At 42.7% G+C, this 20,331-nt stretch overlaps 1 protein-coding gene across 4 annotated transcripts in view; it reads right to left on the reverse strand.

The window, feature by feature from the left end:
• LOC311131344 (CUB and sushi domain-containing protein 1-like) overlaps window positions 1-20,331 on the reverse strand; it is a gene marked incomplete at both ends in the record, with an annotated part of 555,203 nt that overhangs the window by 15,755 nt on the left and 519,117 nt on the right. For all 4 annotated transcript variants that reach the window (XM_084164287.1, XM_084164286.1, XM_084164285.1 and 1 more), the window contains 3 exons: window positions 15,571-15,753; window positions 16,099-16,272; window positions 17,045-17,233. In XM_084164287.1, the coding sequence (XP_084020413.1) occupies window positions 15,571-15,753; window positions 16,099-16,272; window positions 17,045-17,233 (546 nt within the window). The remainder of the gene's footprint in view (window positions 1-15,570; window positions 15,754-16,098; window positions 16,273-17,044; window positions 17,234-20,331) is intronic.

Here is a 20,331-nt window from a genome sequence, read left to right on the forward strand (position 1 = left end):
TCATTTGACTTTTCAATGTTTTTTTCACTTCATTACTCAAAATGACGATGCCGAAGCGGACACGACTTTTCACTGTGAAAGAGGCTGTATATATGTTGGTTGGTGATACGGATTCGGACAAATTAAATACAATTGTATTTGTCATATGTGTAGACCTTACTGTGAAATGCTTACTTACAAGCCCTTAACCAACAATGTAGCTAGCACAACTGGTTAGGAGCCCGTAAAACGGCAGCCATCTCCTCCGGCGCCATTGTATCTGACAAGTCCTTGCACTTTGAAAGCAATGATGTCGAGGTGAGTGAAATAAGTAAACAGCAGATATATATTTGGTGTTGTCGATGTTTGATGGGTGAAATTTGGGGAATAGCTCTCAGATTAGCAAGTCCTGTCATAATCACTTGGTTGGTACAGGTGGCGGTGGAGCTCGAATGATTGCTCTCTGTCTCATGGAAATAGCTGCAGTGTTCAGCTGTTGGTTGTTTTGTCTTGTGTTTTCCGATGTTATTCATATGGAAATGGCCCAAGCTGCTTGCTATAGCTAGCTAGCTAACTAGTTAGTCGGTCAGGCAAGAAAACTTGTGTGTAGCGGTAAATTTGGGCTGCGCTCACAAAGCGTCAACTTCAGCTGTCACTTTCACTAGCAACCCATACAGACAACCAGCTAACTAGCCACTGAAATGAAGGTTAGAGTAATTTGTGTCTATCTGTTAGGTTTAGGTTATGGTTTTCATGTTTGCTAGGTGCAGATATTCATAGGCTATACATTGCCTTGTTTTCCTATTATTTGACAGCTTAGCTGTCGTGATAGGGTAGATGCCTGTGCAGTGGCGCTCATATGATATTGAGTTGGATATGTGTTTACATAGCCAGCTAACAAGTTGTTTGTTTTGTCCTGTTTCTACCAATGCAATTAATTTGGAAACTGTCCAAGCTTCGTAACTAATCAGCTAACATTGGCGAACTCTGTAGTTAGTCTGTCAGGCAAGAAAGCGAGAGTTGATTGGAGGCGAGAGAGAGAGGGAGAGAGAGAGAGAGAGAGCGAGAGAGAGAGAGAGTGGAATGGGAGGCGTGTAACTGTATCACACAATTTATTATGGAATCCCCTAAGAGGTGATTATTAGGAAGAGAGTATACAGTGGGGAAAAAAAGTATTTAGTCAGCCACCAATTGTGCAAGTTCTCCCACTTAAAAAGATGAGAGAGGCCTGTAATTTTCATCATAGGTACACGTCAACTATGACAGACAAATTGAGAATTTTTTTCTCCAGAAAATCACATTGTAGGATTTTTAATGAATTTATTTGCAAATTATGGTGGAAAATAAGTATTTGGTCACCTACAAACAAGCAAGATTTCTGGCTCTCACAGACCTGTAATTTCTTCTTTAAGAGGCTCCTCTGTCCTCCACTCGTTACCTGTATTAATGGCACCTGTTTGAACTTGTTATCAGTATAAAAGACACCTGTCCACAACCTCAAACAGTCACACTCCAAACTCCACTATGGCCAAGACCAAAGAGCTGTCAAAGGACACCAGAAACAAAATTGTAGACCTGCACCAGGCTGGGAAGACTGAATCTGCAATAGGTAAGCAGCTTGGTTTGAAGAAATCAACTGTGGGAGCAATTATTAGGAAATGGAAGACATACAAGACCACTGATAATCTCCCTCGATCTGGGGCTCCACGCAAGATCTCACCCCGTGGGGTCAAAATGATCACAAGAACGGTGAGCAAAAATCCCAGAACCACACGGGGGGGACTAGTGAATGACCTGCAGAGAGCTGGGACCAAAGTAACAAAGCCTACCATCAGTAACACACTACGCCGCCAGGGACTCAAATCCTGCAGTGCCAGACGTGTCCCCCTGCTTAAGCCAGTACATGTCCAGGCCCGTCTGAAGTTTGCTAGAGTGCATTTGGATGATCCAGAAGAGGATTGGGAGAATGTCATATGGTCAGATGAAACCAAAATATAACTTTTTGGTAAAAACTCAACTCGTCGTGTTTGGAGGACAAAGAATGCTGAGTTGCATCCAAAGAACACCATACCTACTGTGAAGCATGGGGGTGGAAACATCATGCTTTGGGCCTGTTTTTCTGCAAAGGGACCAGGACGACTGATCCGTGTAAAGGAAAGAATGAATGGGGCCATGTATCGTGAGATTTTGAGTGAAAACCTCCTTCCATCAGCAAGGGCATTGAAGATGAAACGTGGCTGGGTCTTTCAGCATGACAATGATCCCAAACACACCGCCCGGGCAACGAAGGAGTGGCTTCATAAGAAGCATTTCAAGGTCCTGGAGTGGCCTAGCCAGTCTCCAGATCTCAACCCCATAGAAAATCTTTGGAGGGAGTTGAAAGTCTGTGTTGCCCAGCGACAGCCCCAAAACATCACTGCTCTAGAGGAGATCTGCATGGAGGAATGGGCCAAAATACCAGCAACATTGTGTGAAAACCTTGTGAAGACTTACAGAAAACGTTTGACCTGTGTCATTGCCAACAAAGGGTATATAACAAAGTATTGAGAAACTTTTGTTATTGACCAAATACTTATTTTCCACCATAATTTGCAAATAAATTCATTATAAATCCTACAATGTGATTTTCTGGATTTTCTTTCCTCATTTTGTCTGTCATAGTTGACGTGTACCTATGATGAAAATTACAGGCCTCTCTCATCTTTTTAAGTGGGAGAACTTGCACAATTGGTGGCTGACTAAATACTTTTTTTCCCCCACTGTATGGATCAGTGGAGGCTCCTCAGAGGAGGAAGGGGAGGACCATCCTCCTCAGTGAATTTCATAAAAATAAAACTTTTGAAACATTAAAAGAGTTATCCTTTTCATATAAAACAAAATATATTCACATCACCAAATAACTGATTAAAACACACCTCGGGAGAGGTTGTCGGGAGAGGTTGTGTTTTCTCTAGCAGGAGGTAAGCTTGGCTTCTTATATGGTGTTGAGTAAAGCTTAAACCATGTATTTAGATTGTAGGTAGGTAGGTATTGTAGTTAGTTTATTTAGGTAGTTATTGTAGGTTATTGTAGGTAAGTATTGTATTCGGCGGTGCCCGGTGAAGGACGAGGCTAGCATGAGGCTAGCTAACCCACTACCTGGACCAATAAAGCTAGCTAGCTAGCGGGTAGCTACTGGTAACTTTTAACAACTGTGGATAGTTGTTTCCAATGTTATTTCACGCTTAAGAGTACCTGTAATTAAGCCAGCTAGCTACCTACCATTCAGCTGTTTTTCTAACCTCATTATCTGAGGCATTAACGTTAGGTAGGTATTGTAGTTAGGTATTGTAGGTCGTTTATTTAGGTAGTTATTGTAGGTTATTGTAGGTAATTATTGTAGGTAAGTATTGTATTCGGCGGTGCCCGGTGAAGCACGAGGCTAGCACGAGGCTAGCTAACCCACTACCTGGACCAATAAAGCTAGCTAGCTAGCGGGTAGCTACTGGTAACTTTTAACAACTGTGGATAGTTGTTTCCAATGTTATTTCACGCTTAAGAGTACCTGTAATTAAGCCAGCTAGCTACCTACCATTCAGCTGTTTTTCTAACCTCATTATCTGAGGCATTAACGTTAGGTAGGTATTGTAGTTAGGTATTGTAGGTAGTTTATTTAGGTAGTTATTGTAGGTTATTGTAGGTAATTATTGTAGGTAAGTATTGTATTCGGCGGTGCCCGGTGAAGCACGAGGCTAGCACGAGGCTAGCTAACCCACTACCTGGACCAATAAAGCTAGCTAGCTAGCGGGTAGCTACTAGTAACTTTTAACAACTGTGGATAGTTGTTTCCAATGTTATTTCACGCTTAAGAGTACCTGTAATTAAGCCAGCTAGCTACCTACCATTCAGCTGTTTTTCTAACCTCATTATCTGAGGCATTAACGTTAGGTAGTTAGTAGCTACTGTACTTAATTACAGCTACTGATTGCAGAAGACCAATGTCTTCTTGTCTGCCACCCAGACAGCTTGGGTGGGGAAATTTTGTTTTATACATAGCTTGGGCTTTGTCGAGTAAGGCTTAAACTATGTATTTAGATTGTAGTTAGGTATTGTAGGTAGGCATCGTGGGTTGTTGTGGGTAGTTATTGTATGTAATTATTGTAGGTTAGCATTGTATTCGGCGGTGCCGGGTGTAGCACAAAGCTAGCTAGCTAGCTAACTCACCTCCTGGACTAACTGGCGAGTAGCTATTAGCAACGGTAGCAACTAAATACAATATCCTTTAGCCAGCTACATTTGTTCGCAGCGCCGCCGTTTTTCAAAACAAAGTCAACACAGCAGCCATTGCTAGCTAGCCAACACGACCAGCTAGCTGTACTGTAGCAGCTAAATACAATATATTTGTGCTAGCTAGCCAACGTTTAATTATTGCTGCGTTATGAAAGGAACTAGACACGGACACGAATTATCTGTTTAGTGTGTTAACACACTATTGGTAGTTTGTTGTAACCAAGTATTGGTGCTAAACTGTGTGTTATTGGATGCTAGCATGCTAGTTAGCTATGGCGTCATAGTTAGCTAGCTGAATAAAGTAAGTTGAGTCTATTCCTTGAAACATTGAACCGCTGTAGTTTACAACAATTCTAATTTCTAAAGTGGAAGTTGGGAGAGTTTTATTCGGGTGGTTCAGTGAAACAATTATAGTTTCTGAGGTGGAAGTTGGGAGTTATATTTGGGAGTTTTGGTGAGGGAGTTCCTACTCTCTCCTTTCCCAGATGTTTAGTTCATTTCATTCCGATCTCCTCTGCATTATTGTAGCCTTTTGCTACAGCCTGTCAACTATGCCTCTGCCTATCCCTGTTCTCTCCTCTCCGCACAGGCTACACAAACGCCTTACACCGCGTGGCTGCTGCCTCTCTAACCTGGTGGTCCCTGCACGCACCACACACCTGGAGTTCCAGGTCTCAGGCAGCCTCTGGAACTGCCGTTCTGCTGCCAACAAGGCTGACTTCATCCCAGCCTATGCTACCCTCCAGTCCCTCGACTTCCTGGCGCTGACGGAAACATGGACTACCACTGAAAACACTGCTACTCCTACTGCTCTCTCCTCGTCTGACCATGTGTTCTCGCATACCCCGAGAGCATCTGGTCAGAGGGGTGGTGGCACAGGAATCCTCATCTCTCCCAAGTGGACATTCTCAATTTTTCCCCTAACCCATCTGTCTATCTCCTCATTTGAATTCCATGCTGTCACAGTCACTAGTCCATTTAAGCTTAATATCCTTGTCATCTATCGCCCTCCAGGTTCCCTTGGAGAGTTCATCAATGAGCTTGACGCCTTGATAAGTTCCTTTCCTGAGGATGGCTCACCCCTCACAGTTTTGGGGGATTTCAACCTCCCTACATCTACATTTGACTCATTTCTCTCTGCCTCCTTCTTTCCACTCCTCTCCTCTTTTGACCTCACCCTCTCACTGTCCCCCCCTACTCACAAGGCAGGCAATACGCTTGACCTCATCTTTACTAGATGCTGCTCTTCTACTAATCTCACTGCAACTCCCCTCCATGTCTCCGACCACTACTTTGTATCCTTTTCTCTCTCGCTCTCCTCCAACACTACTCACTCTGCCCCTACACAGATGGTAATGCGCCGCCGCAACCTTCGCTCTCTCTCTCCCACTACTCTCTCCTCTTCCATCCTATCATCTCTTCCCTCTGCTCAATCCTTCTCCCTCCAATCTCCTGATTCTGCCTCCTCAACCCTCCTCTCCTCCCTTTCTGCATCCTTTGACTCTCTGTGTCCCCTATCCTCCCGGCCGGCTCGGTCCTCCCCTCCAGCTCCGTGGCTTGATGACTCATTGCGAGCTCACAGAACAGAGCTCCGGGCAGCGGAGCGGAAATGGAAGAAAACTAAACTCCCTGCCGACCTGGCATCTTTTCACTCCCTCCTCTCTACATTTTCTTCATCTGTTTCTGCTGCTAAGGCCACTTTCTACCACTCTAAATTCCAAGCATCTGCCTCTAACCCTAGGAAGCTCTTTGCCACATTCTCCTCCCTGCTGAATCCCCCCCCCCCCCCTCCTCTCTCTCTGTGGATGACTTCGTCAACCACTTTGAAAAGAAGGTTGACGACATCCGATCCTGGGATAGGATAAAGTAATCCTTCTACCCCCCCCCCCCCCCCCTCAATAAAAAAATAAAAAAAATTGTAAAGTGGTTAACCCACTGGCTATAGGGTGAATGCACCAATTTGTAAGTCGCTCTGGATAAGAGCGTCTGCTAAATGACGTAAATGTAAATGTTTTGCAATGAAGGTCTACAGTAGCCTCAGCAGCACTCTGTAGGGTAGTTTTTGCAAATATATATATTTTTAAAACTATATATATCACATTTACATAAGTATTCAGACCCTTGACTCAGTACTTTGTTGAAGCACCTTTGGCAGCGATTACCACCTCGAGTCTTCTTGGGTATGACGCTACAAGTTTGGCACACCTGTATTTGGGGAGTTTATCACATACTTCTGTGCAGATCCTCTCAAGCTCTGTCAGGTTGGATGGGGAGCATTGCTGCACAACTATATTCAGGTCTCTCCAGAGATGTCCGATCGGGTTCATGTCCGGGCTCTGGCTGGGCCACTCATGGACATTCTGAGACTTGTCCCAAAGCCATTCCTGCGTTGTCTTGGCTGTGTGCTTAGGGTCGTTGCCCTGTTGGAAGGTGAACCTTCGCCCCAGTCTGAGGTCCTGAGCAATCTGGAGCAGGTTTTCATCAAGGATCTCTCTGTACTTTGCTCCGTTCATCTTTGCCACAATCCTGACTAGTCTCCCAGTCCCTGCCAATGAAAAACATATCCAGAGCATGATGCTGCCACCACCATTCTGGCTAAAGAGTTCAATCTTGGTTTCATCAGACCAGAAAATATTGTTTCTCATGGTCTGAGAGTCTTTAGGTGCCTTTTGGCAAACTCCAAGCGGGCTGTCATGTGCCTTTTACTGAGGAGTGGCTTCCGTCTGGCCACTCTACCATAAAGGCCTGATTGGTGGAGTGCTGCAGTGATGGTTGTTCTTCAAATCAATTTAAATTGTATTTGCCACATGCGCCGAATACAACAGTGAAATGATTACTTACAAGCCCTTAACCAACAATGCAGCTTTAAGAAAAAATAAGTGTTAAGTAAAAAATAGATCAGTAAAATAAAAGAACAGCAGGGAGGCTATATACAGGGGGTACCGGTACAGAGTCAATGTGCGGGGGAACAGGTTAGTCGAGGTAATTGAGGTAATATGTACATGTTGGTAGAGTTAAAGTGACTAGCTGTTCAGGAGTCTTATGGCTTAAGGGGTAGAAGCTGTTAAGAAGCCTTTTGGACTAGACTTGGCGCTCCGGTACCGCTTGCCGTACGGTAGCAGAGAGAACAGTCTATGACTAGGGTGGCTGGAGTCTTTGACAATTTTTAGGGCCTTCCTCTGACACCGCCTGGTATAGAGGTCATGGATGGCAGGAAGCTTAGCCCCAGTGATGTACTGGGCCGTACGCACTACCTTCTGTAGTGCCTTGCCGTTGGAGGCCGAGCAGTTGCCATACCAGGCAGTGATGCAACCAGGCAGGATGCTCTCGATGGTGCAGCTGTAGAACTTTTTGAGGATCTGAGGACCATGCCAAATCTTTACAGTCTCCTGAGGGGGAATAGGCTTTGTCGTGCCCTCTTCACAACTGTCTTGGTGTGTTTGGACCATGATAGTTTGTTGGTGATGTGGACACCAAGGAACTTGAAGCTCTCAACCTGCTCCACTACAGCCCCGTCGATGAGAATGGGGTCTTACTCAGTCCTCTTTTTTTTTCCTGTAGTCCACAATCATCTCCTTTGTCTTGATCACGTTGAGGGAGAGGTTGTTATCCTGGCAACACATGGCCAGGTCTCTGACCTCCTCCCTATAGGCTGTCTCATCGTTGTTGGTGATCAGGCCTACCACTGTTGTGTCATCGGTAAACTTAATGATGGTGTTGGAGTCGTGCCTGGCCATGCAATCATGGGTGAACAGGGAGTACAGGAGGGGACAGAGCACACACCCCTGAGGGGCCCCTGTGTTGAGGATCAGCGTGGCAGATGTGTTGTTACCTACCCTTCTGGAAGGTTCTCCCATCTCCACAGAGGAACCCTGACAAGGCCCTTCTCCCCCGATTGCTCGGTTTGGCCGGGCGGCCAGCTCTAGGAAGAGTCTTGGTGGTTCCAAACTTCTTCCATTTAAGAATGATGGAGGCCACTGTGTTCTTGGGGACCTTCAATGCTGTAGAAATTTTTTGGTACCCTTCCCCAGTTCTGTGCCTCGACACAATCCTGTCTTGGCGCTCTACGGACAATTCCTTCGACCTCATGGCTTGGTTTTTGCTCGGACATGCACTGTCAACTGTGAGACCTTATATAGACAGGTGTGTGCCTTTCCAAATCATGTTCAATCAGTTGAATTTACCACAGGTAGACTCCAATCAAGTTGTAGAAACAACTCAAGGATGATCAATGGAAACAGGATGCACCTGAGCTCAATTTCGAGTCTCATAGCAAAGGGTCTGAATACTTATGTAAATAAGGTATTTCTGTTTTCGCTTTGTCATTATAGGGTATTGTATGTAGATTGATGAGGGAAAAATGTATTTAATCCATTTTAGAATAAGGCTGTAACGTAACAAAATGTGGAAAAAGTGAAGGGGTCTGAATACTTTCTGAATGCACTTAGTATATATTTTTTCTACTTTAACTTTTACTTACTTAGCTAGTGTCAAATGCAGCTAGATAGTGTTCTGTGATGTGTATGGTTGAGAAAAATAAATAGAGAGAAAAGAAAAGAGAGAGGGAGAGAGAGAGATTATGTTCCTGACCACAATTGTATCCTATTTGTTGCTGGTCTGTTAGAGATGATTGGAGGGATAGAGATGTGGAGTGTGAAGTGGAGCGAGAGGAGATTGGAAGGAGAGAGGAAGAGGAGTGTGAAGAGGAGGAGGAAGAGGGAGGGGAAGAGGGAGAGCACACCTGAGAGGGGAGCCTACGTTTCCATGGAGTGTGTCTTCCCCAATTCCCACCATTCACCCTGGTACCACACAGCCTGGGCCTAAAGTGACAGTGGCAGCAGTTTTGGAGTTGTATTTAAAAGTGGTAGGACTTATATTTGTTCCAGAGCTTGTAATGGATTACAAGAAGAATATGGGCGGGGTTGACCATCTTGACAAACTGAGGAGCTATTACAATGTTGGACGCACAGGCAGAAAATGGTGGAAGTATGTGTTTTGGGGGATGCTCAACATTGCCATCATAAATGCGTATATTCTGTGGGGGACCCTGCAAAGGCCCCTTCCCAGAAACCGCAGGCGCTGGTCCCTGAAGACATTCAAAATGCAGCTTGTGCATTCACTTTGTGATATGGCTACAGTGACAGGAAGAGGGGAGCCAAGAGTGTGGCACCAGGGTGTGTGGACTCACAATTTGAAAGCAGGTAAAGTTTGAAGGGCGCAAGAGAGGGTGTGTGGTGTGCATCCAGAGTGGAAGATGTGTAGAAACCTCCTTTGGGTGCTCTATGTGTTCTGTGCCACTTTGCAGGATGGGGCCGTGCTTCCAGAAGTCCCATGACATGTTGTAGGCTAAATGCAAACACTAAAGTGACAGTGTGAAATATGAATTTGTCCTACAAATCTTTTAGGGAAATTGTGTACTTTTTAAAATTGTCTCTGAACAGTTGTTGTGTTTTGTATCATCTCTCTTTATCTGTCTCTATCTAATACTTGTTGCATTTACTGAAATATTGTCAAAGTAGTGTCAGGCCTGGTCTGTACTAAATCTTATTGAGAGAGGTTATCTACATTTTGAAATAGTCTCTGAATAGTTGTTTGAATTTTTACATTGTTACAGAAGTAAGAATCGTTGTCAATGAAATAGCCTACTTTGTGTGGGTTTTGAAATACTTTTGGAATATTGTCCTCTGGTCACATTTTGGATAAATGTGTAAATATTTCTATGTAAATAATATTTATAAGTATAATATATTATCCTTGGTACATCTTGAGTGAATAATTTAGTCAAATGTAGTACAATTTAAATACTCTAGTGTTTTTTGGTGTGTTGAGTGTTAATACGTTTTTGATAGTGAGTGTCTTTACACAATGGAAGACAAAATGAATGTTATTCCTACTGACATGAATGTGGTGGAATATTAAAGAAGAGGTTGTGGTCTTTAAAACTAAGTTAACTTGTAATTGCCCTTTTTTCTTTGTTTTTGAGGTATGTCTGTTCGTTTGAAATGTGTGAGAAAATTTGCTTTATCTTGAAAATTCTCAGTAATCTACAGCAGCATTCTAGAATTCTATTGGGGTCTAAAGGGTTAAAATCACTTGCAACTATGAAAGTACTACTCTTGGCTATGGTTGTGGATAAAAGGAAATTCCTCTACTCCCATAATAAGTCCAATCTTTCTTCAGTACAATATATTTTACAGGTGCTGACCAACCAGATCAACGGAATTGTAATCTAACAGAAACAAGACATTAAAATCCAATACCTTAAAATTGATTTGATCCAATTAGTTAAAGCTTTTTAAGGAAATGTATCAGCCTTTGTCAATGACTTGGAGTGGCATTTTAGAAGAAATGCAATAAATGAAATGGGATCCTCACTCTCAAAGGCTGCGTTTACACAGGCAGCCCAATTCTGATCTTCTTTCTACTAATTGGTCTTTTGACCAATCACATCAGATCTTTTCACATCAGATCTTTTTGAAAGCTGATCTGATTGGTCAAAAGATCAATTACTGAAAAAAGAAAATCAGAATTGGGCTGCCTGTGTACACACAGTGATAGATATTGGCTTTAAAAACAAATTACATTAATTGGGAACAACAAGTCCATCCCATAAATAATGAGGCATCGGGGACATATGATAACAAATGACCACACGACTCACATGAATAGAGCTTTCAGAGCATTCACTCACACAGCCTGCTTAAATACTCTCAATAGCGCTTAAGCAGTTTCATCTTTGTTTACAGAAGGGGAGACCCAGCAGCATGGGAATCTTCAGAGGGCATTAATCAAAGAGGGATCAGTCAAAGTGTGACATAAGTTGTGAGGAAATATGCTCTCCACTTCCCCCATGTGAAAATGAATGGCAAATGTACACAAATGCCGATCTCAAAAAGCAATCAATGCTTTTGATTACAGCGGGAATATCCAGGGCTTATGCTACAGTGCTAGCTTTGAGTATTTATGACAGAATTAGGGTTGATTTAGCGCATACTCATTAGCTCAAGTCATAGAAAAGCCAATAGCTGAGCATTTAAGAGCAGTGAACTCCAGTAATCATTCATCTTGATAAGAATAATCAGCATTATCTCTGTGTAGACATACAGTGAGGGAAAAAAGTATTTGATCCCCTGCTGATTTTGTATGTTTTCCCACTGACAAAGAAATGATCAGTCTATAATTTTAATGGTAGGTTTATTTGAACAGTGAGAGACAGAACAACAACAAAAAAATCCAGAAAAAAGCATTTAAAAAATGTTATGAATTGATTTGCATTTTAATGAGGGAAATAAGTATTTGACCCCCTGTCAATCAGAAAGATTTCTGGCTCCCAGGTGTCTTTTATACAGGTAACGAGCTGAGATTAGGAGCACACTCTTAAAGGGAGTGCTTCTAATTTCAGTTTGTTACCTGTATAAAAGACACCTGTCCACAGAAGCAATCAATCAATCTGATTCCAAACTCTCCACCATGGCCAAGACCAAAGAGCTCTCCAAGGATGTCAGGGACAAGATTGTAGACCTACACAAGGCTGGAATGGGCTACAAGACCATCGCCAAGCAGCTTGGTGAGAAGGTGACAACAGTTGGTCAGATTATTCTCAAATGGAAGAAACACAAAAGAATTGTCAATCTCCCTCGGCCTGGGGCTCCATGCAGGATCTCACCTCGTGGAGTTGCAATGATCATGAGAACGGTGAGGAATCAGCCCAGAACTACACGGGAGGATCTTGTCAATGATCTCAAGGCAGCTGGGACCATAGTCACCAAGAAAACAATTGGTAACACACTACGCCGTGAAGGACTGAAATCCTGCAGCGCCCGCAAGGTCCCCCTGCTCAAGAAAGCACATATACATGCTCGTCTGAAGTTTGCCAATGAACATCTGAATGATTCAGAGGAGAACTGGGTGAAAGTGCTGTGGTCAGATGAGACCAAAATTGAGCTCTTTGGCATCAACTCAACTCGCCGTGTTTGGAGGAGGAGGAATGCTGCCTATGACCCCAAGAACACCATCCCCACCGTCAAACATGGAGGTGGAAACATTATGCTTTGAGGGTGTTTCTCTGCTAAGGGGACAGGACAACTTCACCGCATCAAAGGGACGATGGACGGGGCCATGTACCGTCAAATCTTGGGTGAGAACCTCCTTCCCTCAGCCAGAGCATTGAAAATGGGTCGTGGATGGGCATTCCAGCATAACAATGACCCAAAACACATGGCCAAGGCAACAAAGGAGTGGCTCAAGAAGTAGCCCATTAAGGTCCCGGAGTGGTCTAGCCAGTCTCCAGACCGTAATCCCATAGAAAATCTGTGGAGGGAGTTGAAGGCTCGAGTTGCCAAACGTCAGCCTCGAAACACTACCCCCCCCCCATATTGTAAAGTGTATAAAATGTAGAAGATCTGCAAAGAGGAGTGGGACAAAATCCCTCCTGAGATGTGTGCAAACCTGGTGGCCAACTACAAGAAACGTCTGACCTCTGTGATTGCCAACAAGGTTTTTGCCACCAAGTACTAAGTCATGTTTTGCAGAGGGGTCAAATACTTATTTCCCTCATTAAAATGCAAATCAATTTATAACATTTTTGACATGTGTTTTTCTGGATTTTTTTGTTGTTATTCTGTCTCTCACTGTTCAAATAAACCATTAAAATTATAGACTGATCATGTCTTTGTCAGTGGGCAAACAAACATACAAAATCAGCAGAGGAATATCTGTAATATCACTTCAAGGCTGCAACAGGATACTCAGTAGATTAAAGGAAGCAAATCCCCATGTACAGCTTCCCATAAGAATGTAACCACTTTATATAGAGAATAAGTGGCCCAATAAAGAGTTAATGAAGTCCCTCAGGGAGACTGCTGTGGCCATATGTATTTCCCAACTATTAGGGAATAAGTTAGGTAGTTTAAATAGCACACTACAGCTCACTACCACTTCCACACTCCATTCCCCAAGGGGGCAGCAGCAACCTTGTCCAGGTGCTGAGCCTGGTTGATAAGCACATCAGGTGCTGCCAATTAGGTGGTCGTCAAAGTCATTATTTCCCAAGTGACAGCAGTGTTGTGGTCCCCCTGTGCATGAGAATTTGCATTTAGTACCTGGGCACAGCATTATTGTATCACAGAAATAGTGTGCAGCCATCCACTTTGAATCACCCAAGCAGTGATCTGTCTCAACTCCCTTATAGCAACTGTTAAACCATCCTCAATTATGAATGACCTCTAAATAATGCAGCGTTGTTGATCTCCTGTAAGCAATCTGCGGGCTTTGTACTTTGTACTGTTGCCGTGAAGACCGAATAAATATGATTAATAATACATTTATAAATATAGAAATGCACAAAAACTGACCTAATGATCAAAATAAAAGGAAGGAAGAAAGAAAGGAAGGAAGGAAGGAAGGAAGGAAGGAAGGAAGGAAGGAAAGAAAGAAAGAAAGAAAGAAAGAAAGAAAGAAAGAAAGAAAGAAAGAAAGAAAGAAAGAAAGAAAGAAAGAAAGAAAGAAAGAAAGAAAGAAAGAAAGAAAGAAAGAAAGAAAGAAAGAAAGAAAGAAAGAGAGAGAGAGAGAGAGAGAGAGAGAGAGAGAGAGAGAGAGAAAGAGAGAAAGAGAGAAAGAGAGAAAGAAAGAAAGAAAGAAAGAAAGAAAGAAAGAGAGAAAGGTGGAAGGAGTGGGAGTAATCCACCAGGGCATTCTTTCAAAGATATTTGTAAAACTCTTAGTGTTCTCTGACTGAGATGTATCAGAGAGGAATTCCTTCAGCTTGGATGAAAGGTAAATACCCCTTGAAGGTTGTGCCATGCTGATTTCAGATAGTTGACAAGCCATTAACCACTCAGGCTTACATGGGCAAAACAAATATCTGTATTACATTGATTATGTTTAGGGTTAGAGGCTAAATGGCATAGTCCAACACCCCTGGTAATAATTCAGCCTTATCTAAGCGATACCTACTAGGTAATGCGAAATAGTAAATGCTAACGTCAACCAACACTTAGCATAGGGGATCTTACCCCATCTAACAGACAACATTGATGATAACTGGGTTAAAATAAGAAACGGACAACAGAGAAACTAAGAGCTGAAGAATACACACAACAACCTCAACACCAAAACATACACAGGAATGAAAAACAACACAACCTGAAAACAAGGAACCCATAATTACCCACAATCCTATGGCACGCTACAATATGCATTATGTTGAGTATACATAATAATGATGGTCATAATTCATTTGATTTTGACTAATTATTTGTATTTGATTGATGGATTACAGAGCTATAAAGCTCAATCAATGTTGTTGGCCAATGAGACACAGTTTAAGACGTTCTTCATTTAAGATGCATCTTTATGTCCAAACGAGTCTATTTACAGTGAATGATGAGATAATCGATTATTTTTCTAAAATGTAGAAATATAGATCAATTCCATTTCAATTCCAGTAAATTCAGGGAGTACATTGAAATTCCAATTCCAATTATCTTCAATGCTTTTCAATGAGGAACATTTGGAATTGGAATTTAGTTTACTTTATGAATTGACCCCAACCCTGATCAGTGTAGATATTCAGTACACCCACATTTGCATACCTTTGTACTGGATGTGTGTAGGTATTTTATACTTCATATGAATGTGCCAATAAGCATCCATCTTGGCGTCACTCAAGGTTTCACTCTTCATTTTTCAACCGATTAATTAAACAGTGTCCGAAATAACCCTGGGTTCTCCTCTTTTGAATTCCTCCCAAAATGGCTGAGCATTAAGGTAATTGCAGACTATAATAGGTGCTGGATGGGGCAATCCTTTCTGAAAATGTGCATTAAAACAATGCATTATCGTACACTACATTACCGGTGGCGGGTTGTCTGTGTAGGACTCATAACCCTTGCATACATCAATGAGTCCTAAATTCAGACGAGTGAGTATGAAAACTTTGCATTAATAGCAACCAGTAAATCTGTCAAATAGCCGGTTTAACTGTTATTATAATATAGCATGGTTGAGTAGTTCTACTGTTTATCACAATTATGAAAAATCCCTGCATTGCACTGACATGCAATGTTCTCGCCATTGATTTTCCATTAAAATAGCAACACATTGTGAAAACAATTATTTGTGCAATGCCATACTATCTGAAATATTTCCTTTTTTTGCAGTAGAACTAATCATTAAAACAGTCCTGCAAGGCGTACCATGACACTGCCTTATCAGCCCACAATTAAGCCCAGATGATGCTCATTCCCAGTCAAGGGAGTCATTGTCACAGTGCATAACGTATCTACAGGTATAGTAGTTGAGTATATATGGCAGGGGTCTCACCCTCACAGACTGGCTGGGTGCCACTCCAGGAGCCATTGTGGAGGCAGGTCCTCTCAGGTGAGCCACTCAGGGAAAAGCCGGCAACACAGGTGAACCTCAGCAGGCTCTTCAGCTGGAACTCCTCCCCTAGCCTGGAGCCGTGAGGTGGGATTCCAGGGTCACCGCACTCCCCGGGACTACCACCTCATGAGGGAGAGAGAAAATATCCAACACTCAAACAACCAGCCATCCCTCACCACAGCAGTCCCATAGGCAGCTCATATCAGTCACTCTAGCCTGTTTCCTGAGATGGAAATAGGCTTTTTTCCCTCCCTTTTAACTAAGATGAAAGGCTACCAAGGCTCTACCCAGAGTGCTTGCATCTTACATCTCTAGCTACCTCACATGAAAAACCCACAGAAATCCATTGCTTTTCTAGCTCGGTTTGACTTCCCTGAAACCTGTCGATCTGTGTTATTTATGTCCACCATTATAGCCTTCAGGTCACCCCTGCCTGGCAGAGTGGTAGGCCCCTGCTGATGGATATACCTGAGCAGTAGGGTGGTGACCCACTCCAGCGCCCGTCCTCCTGACAGTAGCGTGTGGTGTTCCCAATCAGCGCTCGGCCATGGCTGCAGGTGTAATGGACCACGCCGCCATTGGTGAACTTCCTGCCTGACATGACAGCTTGGGGCGGTGTGCCAGGATCACCACAGGAAATAGCTTGAGGCGAAATGGAGAGAAAAGTTGATAGAAATACTGAGGGAACTGGAGTCGATCATGGATATACTCCATTGTTCTTGTGCCTTCAGTGTTAGCTACTACCACTACTACTACATTTAATCTTATGCAGAGCAATTGCGGTTAAGTGCCTTGCTCAAGGGCACATCAACATACTTTTCACCTAGTCGGCTTGGGGATTTGAACCAGCAACCTTTTGATTACTGGCCCAATGCTCTTAACCACTAGGCTACCAGCCACCCCACTACCACTACCACTACCACTACCACTACCACTACCACTACCACTACCACTACCACTACCACTACCACTACCACTACTACTACTACTACTACTACTACTACTACTACTACCCTCCTTTTATCACAAACATTAACACTACATATTGCCATTTTGCTTATATATTCTTTATTTTCCAACACTACCAATATAAATTCTTCACAAATCCCTTTCACCATCCCCATATTCTCCCCACTATAACGGTACATTTCCCACTTTCTATCATTCTCCAACAGTGACTAACCACATAATAATACGCCATTTAGCAGACGCTTTTATCCAAAGCGACTTACAGTCATGCGTGCATAAATTTTTTTGTGTATGGGTGGTCCCGGGGATCGAACCCACTACCTTGGCGTTACAAGCGCCGTGCTCTACCAGCTGAGCTACAGAGGACCACACATGACTTGGGACCCAGATTCCACCTCTACCACTTCTTGTACCCTGAGCAAGACAATCCTAGCATATTACTCACAAAGGCACTTAGGAAGTGATCTGTCCCAGAAGCCGTTTGACTGACAGGTGAGAAGCGATGAGCCGAGCAGATAGAAGGCCCTCTTGCAGTGATACATCACACTGGTTCTGTAGTTGAAGCTCTCGGGGAAGTGCTGCTGCGGGTGACGAATGGCATTCTCCACAAAGCCTGGATCGGAGCAGTTTACCACTGCAAGATAAAATCAACCGCATGCTTAATGTCCGACAGTGAAACCAAGAGTGAGAAGAGAAGGGAAATCAATGAGAAAGCTTGAATAGCAGGTTTACTGTTCAAGTTCTGAGTCATTTCAATCAACCCATCCATGCTTTTTAATATATACTTACACAGTGTGTAAGCTTCTCTCATGTTTCTACAGTCAATAGCATTTGACATAAAGTTGCTCTAATAACTGTGTAGCAATGTCATACATATGGGTTGATATGCAGTTTCAGTTTAGTTTAGATTCACTTGTCACAAAATGTAGACTCTTTATTTCCTCCTGTTTCTCCCTGCACGTAAAACCAGCAGGGCAGGAAGCCCCGGTAAAAATAACAAGTTGCACCTCTTGCCTCAGAGTTGGCTGAATTTTTTTTCCAGCAATTGCCCTTCAACAACAAAACATGCCTAAAGTTAAAGTCATGTCCAGGGGAAACAAAACAGATTTATTTCCCTCAGTGACAGCTGCCAATGCCCTGGCAGTCAATTAAGCCCAAGGGAAAAGAGGGAGGAAAAAACTCTCCAAAATTGATAATTGGCACCTGCTATTGGCATGTTCCTTTCCTATAATAGAAACCATTACTGGGGTAACCCTCTTGAAAAAAGACGATTGTTGAAAGGCAATTACTATAGGAACCCTGGGTGAAAGTGTGGAAGTGTAGAGTGGCTTACAAAATTAAATCGAACAGTCAGTAGCAGGGAGCACACTGACATACTGTAAGAACACAACTGACTGAGTGATGAAGTGACTGACCATTGCTGTGGCATTTGAAGGAGGATATTTCTTTTACAAATGCAACTTTTTGTTTACCTCATTGTACCTGACTTTTTCAGCATGCCGGACAATTATTTCCATACAAATCAATGTGATTATTGACTTTAACATTGGGTCTTTAGAGAATGTTTAATCTGATAGTGATACAGTGCCCTCCACTAATATTGGCACCCTTGGTAAATATGAGCAAAACGGGCTGTGAAGAAAAGTCTTTATTGTTTATCCTCTTGGTCTTTCATTCAAAATATTCACAAAAATCGAACCTTTAATTAAAGAAAAATAATAATAATATAAAAAAATATTATCATAAAAATAATTTTCTCAAATATATGTGTGCCACAATTATTGGCACCCCTTCATTCAATACTTTGCCAAGATACAGTTAAGGTCTGAAGTTTACATACACCTTAGCCAAATACATTTGAACAATTCTTGACATTTAATCCTAGTAAAAATTCCCTGTTTTAGGTCATTTAGGACCACCACTTTATTTAAAGAATGTGAAATGTCAGAATAATAGTAGAGAGAATGATTTATTTCAGCTTTTATTTCTTTCATCACATTCCCAGTGGGTCAGACGTTTACATACACTCAATTAGTATATGGTAGCATTGCCTTTAAATTGTTTAACTTGGGTTAAACGTTTCGGGTAGCCTTCCACAAGCTTCCCAAAATAAGTTGGGTGAATTTTGGCCCATACCATCTTGACAGAGCTGGTGTAACTGAGTCGGGTTTGTAGGCCTCCTTGCTCGCACACGCTTTTTCAGTTCTGCCCACACATTTTCTATAGGATTGAGGTCAGGGCTTTGTGATGGCCACTCCAATATCTTGACTTTGTTGTCCTTAAGCCATTTTGCCACAACTTTGGAAGTATGCTTGGGGTCATTGTCCATTTAGAAGACCCATTTGCGACCAAGCTTTAACTTCCTGACTGATGTCTTGAGATGTTGCTTCAATATATCCACATAATTTGCCTTCCTCATGATGCCATCTATTTTGTGAAGTGCACCAGTCCCTCCTGCAGCAAAGCACCCCCACAGCATGATTCTGCCACCCCTGTACTTCACGGTTGGGATGGTGTTCTTCGGCTTGCAAGCCACCCCCTTTTTCCTCCAAATATGACGAAGGTCATTATAGCCAAACAGTTCTATTTTTGTTTCATCAGACCAGAGGAGATTTCTCCAAAAAGTACAATCTTTGTCCCCATGTGCAGTTGCAAACCGTAGTCTGGCTTTGTTATGGCGGTTTTGGAGCAGTGGCTTCTTCCTTGCTGAGCGGCCTTTCAGGTTATGTCGATATAGGACTCATTTTACTGTGGATATAGATACTTTTGTACTTGTTTCCTCCAACATCTTCACAAGGTCCTTTGCTGTTGTTCTGGGATTGATTTGCACTTTTCGCACCAAAGTACATTCATCTCTAGGAGACAGAACGCGTCTCCTTCCTGAGCGGTATGACGGCTGTGTTTATACTTGCGCACTATTGTTTGTACAGATGAACATGGCATTTGGAAATTGCTCCCAAGGATGAACCAGACTTGTGGAGGTCTACAATGTTTTTTCTGAGGTCTTGGCTGATTTCTTTTGATTTTCCCATGATGTCAAGCAAAGAGGCACTGAGTTTGAAGGTAGGCCTTGAAATACATCCACAGGTACACCTCCAATTGACTCAAATGATGTCAATTAGCCTATCAGAAGCTTCTAAAGCCATGACATCATTTTCTGGAATTTTGCAAACTGTTTAAAGGCACAGTCAACTTAGTGTATGTAAACGTCTGACCCACTGGAATTGTGATACAGTGAATTGTAAGTGAAATAATCTGTCTGTAAACAATTGTTGGAAAAATGACTTGTGTCATGCACAAAGTAGATGTCCTAACCGACTTGCCAAAACTATAGTTTGTTAACAAGAAATTTGTGGAGTGGTTGAAAAACAAGTTTTAATGACTCCTACCTAAGTGTATGTAAACTTCCGACTTCAACAGTAACAGCTCTGAGTATTCTCCTATAATGCGTAATGAGGTTGGAGAACACATGGCAAGGGATCTGAGACCATTCCTCCATACAGAATCTCTTCAGATCCTTCAGATTCCGAGGTCCACGCTTGTGGACTCTCCTCTTCAGCTCATCCCACAGGTTTTCTATGGGGTTTAGGTCAGGAGACTGGGATGGCCATGGCAAAACCTTGATTCTGTGGTCAGTGAACCATTTTTGTGCTGAGTTTGAGGTGTGCTTTGGATCATTGTCCTGCTGGAAGATCCAACCACAGCCCATTTTAAGCTTCCTAGCAGAGGCAG

The sequence above is a fragment of the Coregonus lavaretus genome (genome assembly GCF_964263955.1).
Source record: "Coregonus lavaretus genome assembly, chromosome: 1".
NCBI classification, from domain to species: domain Eukaryota; kingdom Metazoa; phylum Chordata; class Actinopteri; order Salmoniformes; family Salmonidae; genus Coregonus; species Coregonus lavaretus.